We start from the raw sequence: 14,815 nt of genomic DNA on the forward strand, positions 1-14,815 counted from the left end.
CGATATAGATTTTGTAACAAACGAGATAACGCGGGAGACCATATTTTCCTACGTGGACGAAGATCATCCAATCGGCGATCGAGTGGTGGGACCAGTATCGATTTCTATTATGACGTGGCACCACTTAAATCACAATATCCGTAGTCCCTCTCTCTCTCACACCTTTCTTCTATCTGAGCTTCTCTCTCTCTCTCTCTGTAGAGCAATAATGGCTGCGGCTGCTTCTTCCCTTACAATCGCGTCTTCTTTCTCCGAACCACGGACTCAGATCCTCAATTCCTCGAAGCGCTCGAACCTCCCTCTTCAATATACCATCCCTTACAAGGTCGATTTACGGAACAGGAGCAAAAGATTGGGACTCGTCGTCAGTTCTGTTTCAGCTCCCAACGTTGAGCTTCGTACTGGACCCGATGATCTCATTTCTACACTCCTTTCTAAGGTCTGTATCCCCGAAACTATACGCCCATCTTTATTTGATTTGAGAACGATATATAGAAGAGATTTTGATAATTATGGGGAGTGAGTGGTGAACAGGTTGCGAATAGCGATGGAGGTGTGACACTGAGCCCTGAACAACACAAGGAGGTTGCAAAAGTGGCTGGAGAGCTTCAAAAGTACTGTGTCAAGGAGCCTGTTAAAAACCCTCTCATTTTCGGAGGTAAATTATTAAGAACATAGCTGCGATTTGCTTCTTCCTTGATGATTCATAAATGTGAATTCTCGAATTGTGGTGCAGATTGGGACGTGGTGTACTGTTCTAGACCAACCTCTCCCGGTGGAGGCTACAGAAGTGTGATAGGCCGCCTCTTCTTCAAAACAAAAGAGATGATACAAGGCATTGATTCTCCTGATATCGTCAGGAATAAAGTTTCCATCACTGCTTTCGGTTTTCTTGACGGAGATGTCTCCTTGACAGGTAACAGTTGAAGAGAAAACACCCATATACACTACTATGCATCTGCTCAAACCCAGTCTCATCTTTTACCGTGTTTAATCTTTCAACCTTTTGTGTGATCTTATTCATAGGGAAGCTGACAGCGTTGGACAGTGAGTGGGTTCAGGTGATATTTGAGCCTCCCGAAATCAAGGTAGGATCTCTGGAGTTTAAATACGGGTTCGAAAGCGAAGTGAAGCTTCGGATCACATACGTCGATGAGAAACTTAGGTTGGGATTAGGCTCTAGAGGATCATTGTTCGTCTTCCGGAGGCGCCAATAATATTTGTATTAACCTCGAGCATCAATCAATGCAATTCACTATAGAAATGAAGAAACAACATATGGGCACTTGCGAGTGTGTAACAGTCGAAAACCACAAACCTGTGTACACAAATGGTGTTTTAGTAGGAACTTTGTTGTAATGTAAACTTCATTCCAAGAGTGTCTCACTCCCGATGAGTTGTTAATGAAGAGCTATGGTAAATTTCAACGTTTTCTCGCAAAGAACTACTACAGCCACAAACTCGAATTCAAAAGATGAATGTTCAATTCAAAACATCTCACGGATATCTGAAACACTCAGAATAACCATCTACAGAAATATTCAGAGCTGCCATACCTGTGAGGACCAAAGCATACATGAGTAATTGCCGAAGAATCTATAATGCTCTCTATACATGTTTAGTCTAACTTATACATATAGATGTACAGATGTATATGATGAAGTTTGGTTTAATTACCACAAGCCTGGATGATTCATTACACAATCTACACACGTCCTCGTCCCCGCCTATGTCCTCGCCCTCTTCCTCTTCCTCTTCCTCCTCCTCTTCCCCTTCCATGGCCAAAGTTATCGTCTGGTCTTCCGTAATCAAACATATTCATTCTGATATCCGCTGCCCCAGTTCCATGCATCTCCTGTCCCTGCACAGCAAATTACAATCACAGTTCTCTCATCGTAACAGGTAAGTACTAAGTACTAAGTCATTGAAAGACAAAAATGGGGTGCTTATCGAAATAAATGGTCTGGTTAATAAATCAAATAGCCAATTAAGCACATAGATGATGGATCATAGGGATAATCGAGATTGTTTTCACTCACATAAGAGTCTTCTAGATCAAACTGATTCTGAAGCTGCCATGCAAGATCTTCATCGCTTGTAGTATTGCTAGGATGGTCAGCTGTTGCAAGAACTCCCCCGCCAGTATTCCTCTTTTCCCACTCATCCAGTGTAAGCACTGCAGAGTCTTCTTCTTCTCTCCCCCTCCCTCTACCTCTTCCTCTACCTCTACCTCTACCTCTTCTTCCTTCGTATTGCCGGTCATTTGAACTAGAATTTTTCATTTTCTCAAGAAGTATCTGCGCAGCCGCTTGGTTCTGTAAAGGAACAGCTTCCACCACTGCAACAACGGGAGATGTTATGGCGCTAACGAGCAAGAGATTTACTTGGCCTTATTTGGGACGAATGATAGTTCTCTCATCTAATGTTTCAATGCAATTGCCTAATGAAAATGCCAAACTAATTAACGCATCAAATATCTGATATGCTATGAGAAAATTTAGATGGCACACCTTGTTTAGGTCTTGTATCTGAACTGCTTGGCTTTTCCTGATTTTCAACTTTGACAGATTTTGGATCAGAATCTGCAGGACTCCTTTGTAAATTCTTATCTGTACCTTTTTTGTTCCCACCAACTTCACTACTTTCACCTTTTTCTCCACCGGCGTGTTTTACGTTGCTTTCTGCAGCAGTCGTTGGTGTCGTCTTGTAGTAATCTGTCAATCATCAGACATGCTGACAAATTAATTTCTCTGATGCATTGTCCAAACTTCCACCACGATAGCAATTCAAGAGAACATCAATTTACCACACAATGAAAATGCAGACAGTCAAGTTCAAGTATTTAAACAATGGAGACCCAACAGGGCCAAAACTGGATACCTACCAAGCCGAGATTAAATAGATCAGACATCTACATGAATCCTCATAGGTTATATAAACGGATAAGTTGGGATTTTGAAGCTCGGGTCAAATTACTAGTATGTCTATATAAAAGTGCATTTGGGTAGAATATCCTTGCAGCAGTCTATGTACAGACAAGACATCTTTTACAATTTTATGCACACTAACAACATAAATTCCAAATTGGTAGATATTCTATTTGTTAACAAAGATTGGCCAACCATTATAAAGTGAAAGAAACATACGATAAGCTATTATAAAGTGAAAGAAACATGCGATAAACTACTGGAAGAAAATTGAATAGCAATGCGCAAAGAAGACAAACTAGCATATTTTTGAATCTTTTTGAATAGCAGTTGCTTACCACGGTGATAAGAACCTTTTTGAATCTTCAACTCCTCAAATGGAGGAGGACCATCACCAGCTTTGCTTTCCTGAGATTTCCTTCCAGATGAATGAGCCAAACTAGCATATTTTTTCTTCATCTGCCATTCTTCAGTGAGTGATGGCACATTACCTCCCAATAAAGTCACCTCTTTTGGAGTCAAACATACTAGACCGTCACGCACCACAGCCTTATTTTCTAAACGGACCTGCCAACGTTACAAAGGTATTATATTTTTATAAAACACCCTGCTGATGCATGACACAGACAACACAACATGAATCTGTCAATTAATTAGATTGAGATGTAATACCTTAGTACCAGGAGTCACATCATTGTTAATCGATGGTATATGAGAGTACTCAAGTGCGGATATCTCAGTCTTCCCATCAGTCAGAACGAATTTGAGCACTCGTTTACCAGTTGAACTTCCTAGGAATTCCTCTGCGCTACTTCTTGTAACATCCCTAACAGAACTTATCTATATGCTCACAAAGCAAAGAACCCCAAATTAACACAATACAGAGAAACTAGAAGTACCAAAGTAAAAACTATGATATGTACCTGAAGAACTTTGGGGCCTTGAAGATGAGAACACCTGCGTAACTCGGTTGAATCAGGGAGGGACTTGCCTCCGATTAATCTAATATCCATGTTAAGCAGCTCGGCCTCCACTGAGTCCACCACCGCGCCTGTTTGATTACCGCCGCCAATCAAGGAGTAGATATCAGTGACCAGAGATTTCAGGTAAGTTACGTCTCTGAAGCACCAGCCTCGGTTAGTTAGAGCATTTATCACGACGGCGTGAGTGTTGCCGCCGGCGGAGGACGTGGATGCTGCCTCCATTGCGTCGCACCGGAGAAGTTTGAGATTCTAATTTGGGGGAAAATGGTAATTAAAAACGGAATTACGAAAAAGGAAACTTTAATTACGAAAAAATTGTTTTTTTCTTTGGGTTTAGTTAGTGGGCCTAGTGACAGGCCCATATGTAACTCCGAGATTTCGGCAGTATGACTTCTATGCTTCCCGTGTGGAATCCGACCAAAGTCGATTAAAGAGCAATGACGATGGATGATGGTAACTCCGTCTACGTCGGCGGCCTACCTTACGACATCACCGAGGAGGCTATCCGCCGTGTATTTTCCATTTACGGCTCTGTGCTCACCGTTAAGGTAAAAAAAACTTCTCTTTCCGTTGTTGCCTCCAATATCTTAACTAAATTTAGGTTTCTTAATTAGGATGATTCATTACTTACACGATAAACATTTAGTTCTCGTATTTGAGATTTCAATCTTATTGTGATGGTGTTAAGAGATAGTAGTAGATATGAATTGATGTGAGCTGGTCAGACTGTACTTTGACATATTTGTACTGTTTTGGGAATTCAGATTGTGAATGACAAGAGTGTAAGAGGGAAATGCTATGGCTTTGTTACATTTTCAAATCGTCGATCGGTTGATGATGCTATCGACGACATGGATGGAAAAGTATGGTTCTTTGTTCTTTGTTCTTTGTTGTAAAACCAAAAAAGAAACAAAACTAGTTTTGTTTTTTCCCTTTTCTATAGTGATGTTTTGGAGTATTTGTATATTGTTGACGGTACTGAGCTCGTAATCAGAATATTGGTGGGCGTGCAGTGCGTGTGAATGAAGTGACGACAAGAGGTGGAAGAATGAATCCAGGTCCAGGGCGGGTACGACCACATGGTGGATGGGATAGAAGCCCTGATAGGAGAAGTGATGGTAATTATGACAGGGAACGGTATAGTGATAGGTCCAGAGAACGGGATAGGTCACAGGACAGAAGGAAAGATCAACATTACATAGAGAAGGAAAGAGCTTATGAGCATTCACTGGAGTTTGAGAGGAGAAATGATCATGATATGCTTGATAGAAATGGTTACAAGGAAAGAGTTCTTGAAGGTGATGGAGGAGATTGGCGTGGGGATCGGTCTTTTGGGGATAATGGTAGGGGAATCAAAGTCAAAGGGACCGTTACTCATGAAGGTAGGAGCCAAGATACAAAGAGAGATGATAGGTAAACTTTTTGTTGAAGTTTGTGTAGTTTGTAGACTTCACATTCGCCGTTAGCTTTTAGATGTAGGATTACCCCACCTGTTTATTTGAACTATGACATTCGTTTTTCCGTAAAATTGGTCTACTGGTTTAAATGAGTCAATACTGGGATGCTGTTGTGGTTAAGTATGATAAATTGTCGTTGATGAGCACAAATGCAGAAGGTTTGATTTAATAGATTTGAAGAAATCACTTACTCTTGTTGGCTTCGTACATGTTACCGTTTGACAAATGTTTTGGTTTGCTTTGGTATTGTTGAGATTTTTTTTTTTTTTTTTTTCATGTTTTTATTCAATTAGCAGTACCATGCTTGATGGTGGGCGTGGAAAAGATCACTTCTCTAATACAAGTGGAGATCAGAGTTTTCAGGTAAAGATGATGTTTGTTAGCCATGTATTGTTGCATAGTTTATGTGACAACTTGCATCTTTTATACAGGTGAAAGGAGAACTGGATTCGCTGATTAAGATGCGTGAGGCGCTTCAAGATGAGGTATGAGGTCGTATATCTGCCCATACAGGCTGTTGGTGGACTAATTTTACATATAATCATTGAGTGATCGGAAGATTTGATGGGCTAGTTCCAATTATAAGGTGCTGGCGGTGGAGGAGAGATTGGAAGAAAAAGAAGTAGTGTGCTCAGAGTTACAAAAAAAGTCTAAGGTATGTGCCTTCTATATCTTACAAACCCAAAATTTTTGACTATGGATTTGTTCTCATTTGAAATGGTTAAGACAGAGGTTAGAAGATTTGTTGATCAATGAAAAGAAACTGGTTTCACAACGCCGGAAAGAATTGGCAAAGGTAAGCATAGGTCCTGTTTTCGAAGCTAGTTGTGTTACGGAATTTTTGTTGACATATGGTTTTTGTTTGTGGTAGCTACATAAATCATTTTCAAGGGTTAGAGAGTGCACTGACAACCTTAAAGACTGTGAGCAGGAACTCCAGGTTACTTTCTAAACTCGTGATTGTCGTCATTGCATAAGGATTAGGCCTAATTGAAACAAGTCTCTATTTTTTTTCCGCAGTCGCTTGTTAGCGCAGCAGCTAGAGATGGCGTGGCAGGTGCTGATGAAGGACTGTGAAACGTGTATGCGTAACACGGTCACCCGCATGTATGATCTGCTCTGTCTAAAGTGTAGTTTTGATGTCTTATCTCTGTGTGACTTCCCAAGTTTTTTTCCCCCAAGCCGAGCTACGCTGATTTGGTACATATTTTCTGATTTGGTACATTTTTGCATTTGTTTTAGCAAATATGTATGCATTTCATTCACATTGTATCATTATCATACGAACATCAATAAAATAATTATGTTTTCACGTCCTACTTAAACTAACCAGTCACCAAGTTCACTGGATAGTTTAACAAAACAATCACACTATACATAAAATGGTTTTTCTGTAAATACTATTTTTATTAACAGTTTTCCTTTTAATACAAAATATTATAAAGGTTGCCCACAAAAAAGCAAAATATTATTAAGTTGTTCGAAAATGACATTTCATTTTTGTAATGTTTGCTTTTATTTTTTAGTAAAATAACTATACTTGGCTATAGTTAAAATGTTTTAAATATGAGAAGAAAAACAGTTAAACTATTAAGGTTGACGCGACCACCATCATCTCCACCGTCCATTACTCGTAAGCCGAAAGCTTATATTTTGATAAAGATGTGAACATCCATTGACCTATCGTTTGCTTGTAAAGCCAAGTTAGCCAACCAACACTCAAATCATCATTATACATGACGATCTTTAAAACAAACCCCATTTAAGATACTCTACATGTTTGTCTTCTCATATAAACTTCACTATAGTAGTAACATTCAAAATTCATTATAGATTATATATTTATATCTTTTTGAAGGCATAATTCGTATAGCTTATAGCAAACCAGTAACTGTAAACTCTAAACAGCATAAGCAAAAACTTTCTTCCTGTGGCGACGCTCTAGTGGAATTCCACGTTTCTCCTTGTTTTCTTGGTGAGCCGTATTGTCAATTCGACGTGGATAAGAATATTTTTCTTTTAGTGGTTTGACAATTATGATTATTGAAAGAGTGTAATTAGGTCACTTTATTCAAGGAAAGTGTAAGTTTCAGTCTTGTGTACAAGTACTAAAAGTAAATAATTAAGCGTGACACTTATTATAAAGAAGGACAACAACAAAAAATTGGTTTGGGTCAGTCACATAATCTAATGCTGTTTTTTTGTTTTATTTTGGATGGAGGTGATTTTAGTAGGTCATGACTCATGCCCCTATCAACTTTAATGTGTGTTGTTTTGATGGTTCCTTTAAGCTCAAGTAAAACAAAAGTTTCACCAAAAAAAAAAAAAAAAAAAAGTTAAAAATGGTATATATTTCATCAATATAATTCGTAGTGAATTTGGCTTTGACCTAACAAGTGAACTTAAAATATTTTATATTCCCACCACAAAGTTTATGTCTAGTTAGATCGCTTCTCTCTATATATAACAACAACATTGAAGTTGATCCTATCAACTCAAAACACCACCCCTCAAAAAAAAATATAATAAGAAATGGAGAAAAGCCAAAGATGTAACAAAGACACAACCACCAACATAGGCTTTTGCCTTCTTCCCTCTGAACTCATACAAAACATATTATTTCATCTTTGTATACCCGAGATCATCCGAATGAAACTACTCAACAAGTATGTTTTGACCACAATCTCTGACCGTAGTTTCATCCGACAGCTCAACGACGGATCACAGAGAGACACGTGGATCTTTGTCTACACAAGGCGTTGGCGCCGCGACAACGGTGTGCTTCACGGGTTCTCAGACCGATCCGTACGGTGGTTCAAGATCCCTGTGGCTGAAATACTCGCCGGGGAGATTCGCCCGGGCGAAGATTTATATTTACTAACGGCCAGCGGTAACTTCCTTCTCTTTGCCTCCAATACTCATAGTGGAATCATAGCCGTTGATTTGGTTGGCAAGATCGTTACAAGAATCAGCTCATGTCCGTTAGGTCCACGTGGAACATCGTCTTGGAGGCGATCCGGTATGAAGCTTGTGCCTGATCCATCAAATCCAAGTCATTTCCGGTTTATGTTCGCTGAGATGGTGAATAACCGACCGGTTCTGTTTACTTATCATTCTTACACAGCCACGTGGTATACTAAAGAAGCAGAGGATACAAATAATTTGGCTTTTGAGAAAAACAGTAATGTAATATTCTTAAGCTTATCGAATCGACCTCATGAGAGTACTGTGATGAGCGTTGAAGATGGTTCGATGACGAACCGGTTTCCGAGGATTTTGCGGCCGAGATTAAACCAAAGCGCGATCGGACAATGTCCGTCGAGTGTCGGGTTTAGTAGAAACGATCTAGAGAGTCAACTGTTGCATATACATGGAGATGAATACAAAGTGGTGATTAGATTAGACAGAGTAGATAATTCGAAGATGAATAAAACAATGAAGAGTTTAGAGGTTTGGGAAATAAGCTCAAACGGTGAGAAGTGGGAGTTAGTGTCAAGAGCACCGAGTGAAGTGATCAGCAACAAGCCTTGTGGTGTGATGATGGGTTGCTTGGAGAGGAGATTAGGGGTGATTAGAGTGGCTCTAATGACGAATCATGAGGGTTTATGGAATATAATTTGGTTGGATTATGACAAGCACAAGGATAAGTGGGAGTTGGTCCCACTACCTGATTGTAGATTCTTGCAAGGCTCAAATATGGCCGGGATTAGTTTCTCCTCTGGCCTCACCTTCTGTTTGTAAAGTTTTTATATTAAAAATTTAATGTCGGTATCAATCATACGACCATACGTTTTTTTTTTGGGGGTTTATATCATTGTAGAGGGATTAATAAATGATTCACGAGGGACATTGCATGACTCATGCTTGAGGATTCAAGTCAACCACGGATGCAAAACTCTAGAAAAAAATAATTGAATCACGGGCTTAGAAGAAGATGGTTTCTTTGTTTTTTTTTAGAAAAATAAACTTTCCTTTAGACATTTTGTTATCTTGAAAAGAATACCACAACTTTAGTAATGAAGGTTTTCTCTAAATATTTTCATCACACTCCTACTTTTGAAAATAAGCTTTTTAGAAAGGTTAAGTTTAGAAAAGCTTCTTAAGCCAACTTCTAAAAAGTAGTATAAAAAGATAACAAAACTATATAGTTCGCTAACTTTTAGAATACTATATAGAAATTATAAAGACGTCAAGACGTGACGTTTGTAAAAAAAAATACGTTTTGATGGTTGAACCTAAGTAATTCTATAAAATGTAATAGATACTAAAAAGCCATAAGAAACAAACAAAACATGTGAATCAGCACAAAGGTGGAGATCCAAGTCAGATTGCGTCCAACCCTCGACGGCACGACCTCAACCTTTCTAGTTTCTGTAGTAAAAAGAGACTTTAAGCTGGCTACGTGGATCGTGTAAGACACTAAAGATAAGTATGCACTATTACGTAGTACACAAACGTTTGCGAAGTGCACGGAGCCTATAGGTCAAAAAGAATGAGAAGGAATAGGAATAAAAAGGAACAATCAGGAAAAGAAAAAATGATAAAACAGGAATGAGTAAGGAAATCTGTTCTTTAATTATCAAATTAGGAACAATTTTCTTCTATGATTCCTAAAAAAAAAAAGGAACAAGTAGGAATAATGTGGGGTCCATATATTATAATTTAGAAAATAAATTACTTCTAAATAGTAACAAAAATAAGGAATAATAAAGAACAACACATTTACTTCCATTAATTTCCTAGAAACTGGTCACCAATTCGACCCGTTTTTATAAGTAAGTCCATGATATAGTGTAGTGTATAAATCTCCCATATGATGAGGTTCTGTGTAGGATTTAGATTTATCAGAAACACTTTACTCCGATCATATTTGCCCCGTGGTCCTAATTATGTTTCGCCTTTGTTGTACGACAGTCATATCATATCGAACAGACCAACCCATGGCAAACGTTTCCTCCGTGCCCTCGGCAAGGCAAAAAGTTTAGTTTATATCTCACAAGAACCAGGATTGTCTGATAAGCTAAGATGCATTGGGTCTAGTTGAAGAAATTCATCTGCTCAAACTTTACCTATAGGTCTCTAGTAGTATATAACTAGCAGATTGTAGCTGTGGTGAGTTTGTTAGTTAGCAGTTAGTGAGGGCTGAAGTTTATAAGACTTGTCTTTGGTTCTGGTGAATTGGAACAAGACAGCGGTTCCATAGGTTTGTTCTTATCATATTCACAACTAGGTGCGGTCCCGTGCGTTGCACGGTTTGTTGTTTGTTGTTTTTTAACATTTTTGTTTTTATAAATTGAATTGTTTTGTCTCATTTTCTTTTTGTTTATTTTATTTGATAATGAACATTCTCTTTTTTATTATTATTACTATTTTTATGTTTTTTTTTTGTATTTTGGAATTCATATTTTTTTATTACCTTTTGTTTTAAATATATTTGCTTACCTTTTTTAAAATGATCAAAGAAGTCAAAACCAGGCTCGTAGTTTGAAATAATTTTATTATTCATGATTGTTTTTTTAGATTGGGATTCAGAACTGGATGTATTGCTTATGTTGTCAAGAGTTTAGATATTACTACTTTTTATGGAAATCTTTGGTAATTTAGTTTGGAAATAGGATTATGGTAGGCTTTAGTTAAGCAATAGATGCTATTAGAGAAAAATAATAATTTTAAAATCTAGGCTAGTTATATATACACGAGTTATTTATAATATGGGCTCATTAAGTGGTAATATGTGGATTTTAAAATATGGACAAAGGACCTGTAAGTTTTAATAGGTTAATTTTGAGAATGTTTGTTTTAGGGACATTAGAGATGGATCTTAAAAAAAAAAAAGTAAGATACATATAATATAGTATCTAAAATTAAAATCTAGAATTAAGCTTTAAAATAATATTTAAATTTTTTTTTAACACATACAACAATAACCAACCAACCAACCAACAAATAATGTATAATATCTAAGATAAAGTGAAAGAGAATCATATATATAAAAGTAGAGTTTCAGTCTCTCCTTATTGGTCCACTTGGCAATGCAATTTTAACAAAAAAAAAATTATATTAAAACACAAATTTAAAAATAATTAATTTTCACATTTAACTCACATAATATAAAACTGAAATCTTTATAGCTTCTCCCTATAAATTATGCATTAACTTTATTTCTCCACTAAGTTGAATTAATCAATTGTATTAAAACAAAACAATAAATTAGAATTGTAACTTTCATTTTTCTAAATGTAATTTTTCATCATTTCTCTTCCTATAAATACTCATTATCTTATTCTTTTAGTCTATCACTCTTTCATTCTCTCATTTTCTTCCACTACTCTCAAATCTTTTTTTTTGTTTTGTTTTGTTTTGTTTTGTATTTTTTTTGTTATTGTTGTTGTATGGGTTATAAAAAATCAAATCAAATATCATTGTAAAAGCTTATTTTTAGAGTTTGTATGATATGTATATCTTATATATTTATTTAATCTTTTAAAATGTTTATCTCCATTTTCTATTTTATATTAACATCTTATAAGTCATTATTTTCATACTTCCTTACAATATTCACCACACAATAAGATCATAAAGTTGAAATGATCCATATGTAATTATCTATCATGTCTCTGGTTATCTCACATATTCATGTATCATTTTTAATTATTTATAAAGATCAATATAATTATCCATTTATCCATTTATAAAGACTATTTTGTTTTGTGATCCAATTGATAAATCTGCAGAGATCAATATAATATATTTTTTTTTATGATTTGAGGTTTTTGAAAACAAAAAGAACATAATTAAACAATTGGTTTTTTGTGTCTTTAATCAAAATAAAAAATGATCCAAAAAACAAAACATATTCAACTAGAACTTAAATATAAAAATAAAATATAATTTTAAAAATATCATTTCACTAAATTCTCTAAAGATGAAACCATTAGTATGAAATCTAGCACTATAAATTAAATTGATGAGTGAAAACCAAAAAAATATAAGTTATCCTTGGGATTTTAAAAATTATTGAGATTGAAGAATTCATATAACTTTATAAGAAAACTAATTTAGTTTGTCACTTAAAAAGTAATATTTTTTATTTTGAAATATTATGTGTAAGTGTTGAGTTTATATCAACAAACAACCAAATCATGTGAATTTTGATTCAGCCACTTGGTATTCCTTTTATTTTAGGTTATAAAAAATTAAAATATTTATTTATAATTAAAGACATGTAACTCCATTTAACTCAAATGTTACTCCTATCCAATAATTGTACATTAATTCATTCCTCCTACTAACTTATTATCTTTCAAGAGAAATTATTTTTGGTTAAATTTTAATATTTTTATTTATTTTGGTTGGCTAAACTTATATTCATATTTTGGTTGGCTAAATTAATATATTTCTCATGTAAAATTATTGTTTATAATATATTTCTCATTTCAAAGTTTAAAGCAATATATCATATATATAAAAATAAGGTTTTGGTCTCTCCTTATTGGTTGATATTCATTTAATGTTTTCTAATTTTTTTTTATTTGCTTTCTAATTGCTTTAAACAATATTTAAGATCCAATAAACACAATACATTTAACTCACACATTAAAATAAAATTATAACTGAAAATAAAATAAATTATGCATTAATCATATTCTACCACTCAATTTTATTCAAACACAATAAATTACTATTGTAACTCCATAGTTCTAAATGTAACTTCCATCATTTCTTATCATATAAATAAGCATTCTCTCAATCTATCATTCTCTCATATTGACATTCTTTTACTATCTCATTTTCACATTCTCTCATTCTCTTCTACAATAACTCAAATCGTTTTTCGTTTTTTTTTTGTTATTTTTGATTTCTTATTTTTGTTGTATGGGTTGTAAAAAAAATGAAATATCATTGTAAATTGTTAATGCTAAATTTTAATTTTAGAGACTACATGATATATATTTTACATTGTTCTTATTTTAAAAGATTTATCTCCTTTATCTAATTTGGATTATTATCTTATAAGTAATCATTCTCTCTTCCTCTCCCACCAATATCAAATGTTGTTATATCTCATATCTTATTATATAAACTTGGGTTTTGAAAGTTTAACAAGATTTTGACACGTGTCAAGTTATTAATCTGAGATTTTGACATGTGTAAAAGTTAATATTTAATAAAAAGAATTTGATTACAACAAAAATAATTAATATTTTTTTAAAAATATTAATAATATAAAAATATAATTATCAAAAATTACAGAATTTATAAAAAATACAATTTTTTTTAATAATTATAAAGAGATTTTATTTATCTTATTATATAAAGCTTGATGTCAAAATTACTAATTAACAAGATTGTGACATGTGTCAATTGTATTATTCAGATGTTGACACGTGTCAATTCTAAATTTATTAAAAAAAATAAAATAAAAATGTAAAAATTCAAAACTTACCATAAAAAGATTTTATATCAAAGTAAAATAGAGAAAAAAACCTAATAAATAGAAATTCGAAATTATAATCGTCTCATATTTTTTTCACCAATCAAATAATTTATTCAAAAAGACTGCTATTGTATGAGTATGTAAGATTAACATATGTGTTTTTGTAACTATAAAAATATTAAAGTAAAGAGATATATAATAGGTTATTTAATGTGTTCATAAATAAAATTTGTTGGTTGTAGTAAAGATAAAGAGTATATTTTACAAGTAAAATATTTTTGTGCGTACAAATACATTTTTAGTGGTAATGTAGATAGTATATTTGTAAATGGATATACATTAGTGTATTATAGCAAAAAAGGTTGATGTCAAAATTACTTAATCGTCTCATATTTTTTCACCAATCAAATAATTTATTCAAAAAGACTGTTATTGTATAAGTATATAAGATTAACATATGTGTTTTTGTAACTATAAAAATATTAAAGTAAAGAAATATATAATAGGTTATTTAATGTGTTCATAAATAAAATTTGTTGGTTGTAGTAAAGACTAAAGAGTATATTTTACAAGTAAAATATTTTTGTGTGTACAAATACATTTTTAGTGGTAATGTAAATAGTATATTTGTAAATAGATATACATTAGTGTGTTATAGCAAAAAAAAAATACAACTATTTTCTATAACTAAAAGTTTATCTCTTTACTTTTATACATTGTTTTTACTTACGAAAAAAATTAAATATATATTCTTTGTTAAATTTCATTTTATTTTAATAATTTTGAACTCATCTACAACTATTTTCTTTAACTAACTGAAGTTAGTTATATTAAAAATAAACCCCTTCCCTCCGGCTTGGACAACTAACTGAAGAATTTCCTTTTAATTTATTGTTTGGTTGAAAAAAAAGTAAACACATGCAAGATACTCCGCCTTTGTATTTGCTGCACACGGGATCTAGGAGATGAAGAATAGTAGGAAGGACTCCAGCGAGTTAAACTCATCAAGCA

General features: G+C 34.0%; 4 protein-coding genes and 1 long non-coding RNA gene across 12 annotated transcripts; 3 read left to right on the forward strand and 2 right to left on the reverse strand.

The window, feature by feature from the left end:
- The first annotated feature begins 141 nt into the window (after positions 1-141).
- Positions 142-1,427, forward strand: LOC104770370 (putative plastid-lipid-associated protein 8, chloroplastic). Its single transcript, XM_010494782.2, has 4 exons — positions 142-439; positions 535-658; positions 737-916; positions 1,027-1,427. Exons 1-4 carry the CDS (start codon positions 209-211, stop codon positions 1,215-1,217), a joined length of 726 nt encoding a protein of 241 aa, XP_010493084.1. The 5' UTR covers positions 142-208; the 3' UTR covers positions 1,218-1,427.
- LOC104772390 (uncharacterized) lies at positions 1,350-4,197 on the reverse strand. 2 transcript variants are annotated; one of them, XM_087504833.1, is made up of 7 exons: positions 3,851-4,197; positions 3,600-3,767; positions 3,266-3,494; positions 2,511-2,714; positions 2,040-2,338; positions 1,678-1,861; positions 1,350-1,556 (listed from the first exon to the last, which is right to left on the reverse strand). In XM_087504833.1, the coding sequence occupies exons 1-6, from the start codon at positions 4,130-4,132 to the stop codon at positions 1,706-1,708; spliced, it is 1,338 nt and encodes a 445-aa protein (XP_087360959.1). In that variant the 5' UTR covers positions 4,133-4,197; the 3' UTR covers positions 1,350-1,556; positions 1,678-1,705. The 2 variants fall into 2 exon arrangements, 1 of the variants encoding a protein (XP_087360959.1); XR_015592748.1 differs by having other exon boundaries at positions 1,398-1,861; positions 2,040-2,440.
- A 64-nt stretch (positions 4,198-4,261) lies between these two features.
- LOC104770371 (uncharacterized) lies at positions 4,262-6,679 on the forward strand. 7 transcript variants are annotated; one of them, XM_010494784.3, is made up of 9 exons: positions 4,262-4,458; positions 4,675-4,773; positions 4,905-5,323; positions 5,664-5,730; positions 5,799-5,852; positions 5,954-6,022; positions 6,098-6,163; positions 6,239-6,307; positions 6,388-6,679. In XM_010494784.3, exons 1-9 carry the CDS (start codon positions 4,348-4,350, stop codon positions 6,442-6,444), a joined length of 1,011 nt encoding a protein of 336 aa, XP_010493086.1. In that variant the 5' UTR covers positions 4,262-4,347; the 3' UTR covers positions 6,445-6,679. The 7 variants fall into 7 exon arrangements, 4 of the variants coding, with proteins under 4 accessions (XP_010493086.1, XP_010493085.1, XP_087360963.1 ...); XM_010494783.3 differs by having other exon boundaries at positions 4,277-4,458; positions 5,661-5,730; XR_015592750.1 differs by having other exon boundaries at positions 4,301-4,458; positions 5,661-5,730; positions 5,941-6,022.
- Positions 6,680-7,764: 1,085 nt separating this feature from the next.
- Positions 7,765-8,719, reverse strand: LOC147918667 (uncharacterized). Its single transcript, XR_015592753.1, has 2 exons — positions 8,582-8,719; positions 7,765-8,401 (listed from the first exon to the last, which is right to left on the reverse strand). It is a non-coding gene; the product is annotated as an uncharacterized LOC147918667 (long non-coding RNA).
- Positions 7,858-9,142, forward strand: LOC104770373 (uncharacterized). The gene is made up of 2 exons (XM_087504835.1): positions 7,858-8,257; positions 8,354-9,142. Exons 1-2 carry the CDS (start codon positions 7,900-7,902, stop codon positions 9,106-9,108), a joined length of 1,113 nt encoding a protein of 370 aa, XP_087360961.1. The 5' UTR covers positions 7,858-7,899; the 3' UTR covers positions 9,109-9,142.
- Positions 9,143-14,815: the final 5,673 nt, after the last annotated feature.

The sequence above is a fragment of the Camelina sativa genome, chromosome 20 (assembly GCF_030686135.1).
Source record: "Camelina sativa cultivar CO46 ecotype springtype chromosome 20, ASM3068613v1".
Taxonomy (NCBI): Eukaryota; Viridiplantae; Streptophyta; class Magnoliopsida; order Brassicales; family Brassicaceae; genus Camelina; species Camelina sativa.

Bases quoted from the DNA above. Each gene is read 5' to 3' on its own strand.
- LOC104770370 (XM_010494782.2), top strand. From the start codon at position 209: ATGGCTGCGGCTGCTTCTTCCCTTACAATCGCGTCTTCTTTCTCCGAA. The intron at 659-736 runs GTAAATTATTAA...ATTGTGGTGCAG, and splicing joins AAACCCTCTCATTTTCGGAG to ATTGGGACGTGGTGTACTGT. The intron at 917-1,026 runs GTAACAGTTGAA...TCTTATTCATAG, and splicing joins CGGAGATGTCTCCTTGACAG to GGAAGCTGACAGCGTTGGAC.
- LOC104772390 (XM_087504833.1), bottom strand. From the start codon at position 4,132: ATGGAGGCAGCATCCACGTCCTCCGCCGGCGGCAACACTCACGCCGTC. The intron at 2,339-2,510 runs GTGTGCCATCTA...CCGTTGTTGCAG, and splicing joins AGATACAAGACCTAAACAAG to TGGTGGAAGCTGTTCCTTTA. The intron at 1,862-2,039 runs GTGAGTGAAAAC...TTTGCTGTGCAG, and splicing joins TTGATCTAGAAGACTCTTAT to GGACAGGAGATGCATGGAAC.
- LOC104770371 (XM_010494783.3), top strand. From the start codon at position 4,348: ATGACGATGGATGATGGTAACTCCGTCTACGTCGGCGGCCTACCTTAC. The intron at 4,459-4,674 runs GTAAAAAAAACT...TTGGGAATTCAG, and splicing joins GCTCTGTGCTCACCGTTAAG to ATTGTGAATGACAAGAGTGT. The intron at 6,164-6,238 runs GTAAGCATAGGT...TGTTTGTGGTAG, and splicing joins GCCGGAAAGAATTGGCAAAG to CTACATAAATCATTTTCAAG.
- LOC104770373 (XM_087504835.1), top strand. From the start codon at position 7,900: ATGGAGAAAAGCCAAAGATGTAACAAAGACACAACCACCAACATAGGC. The intron at 8,258-8,353 runs GTAACTTCCTTC...CATGTCCGTTAG, and splicing joins ATATTTACTAACGGCCAGCG to GTCCACGTGGAACATCGTCT.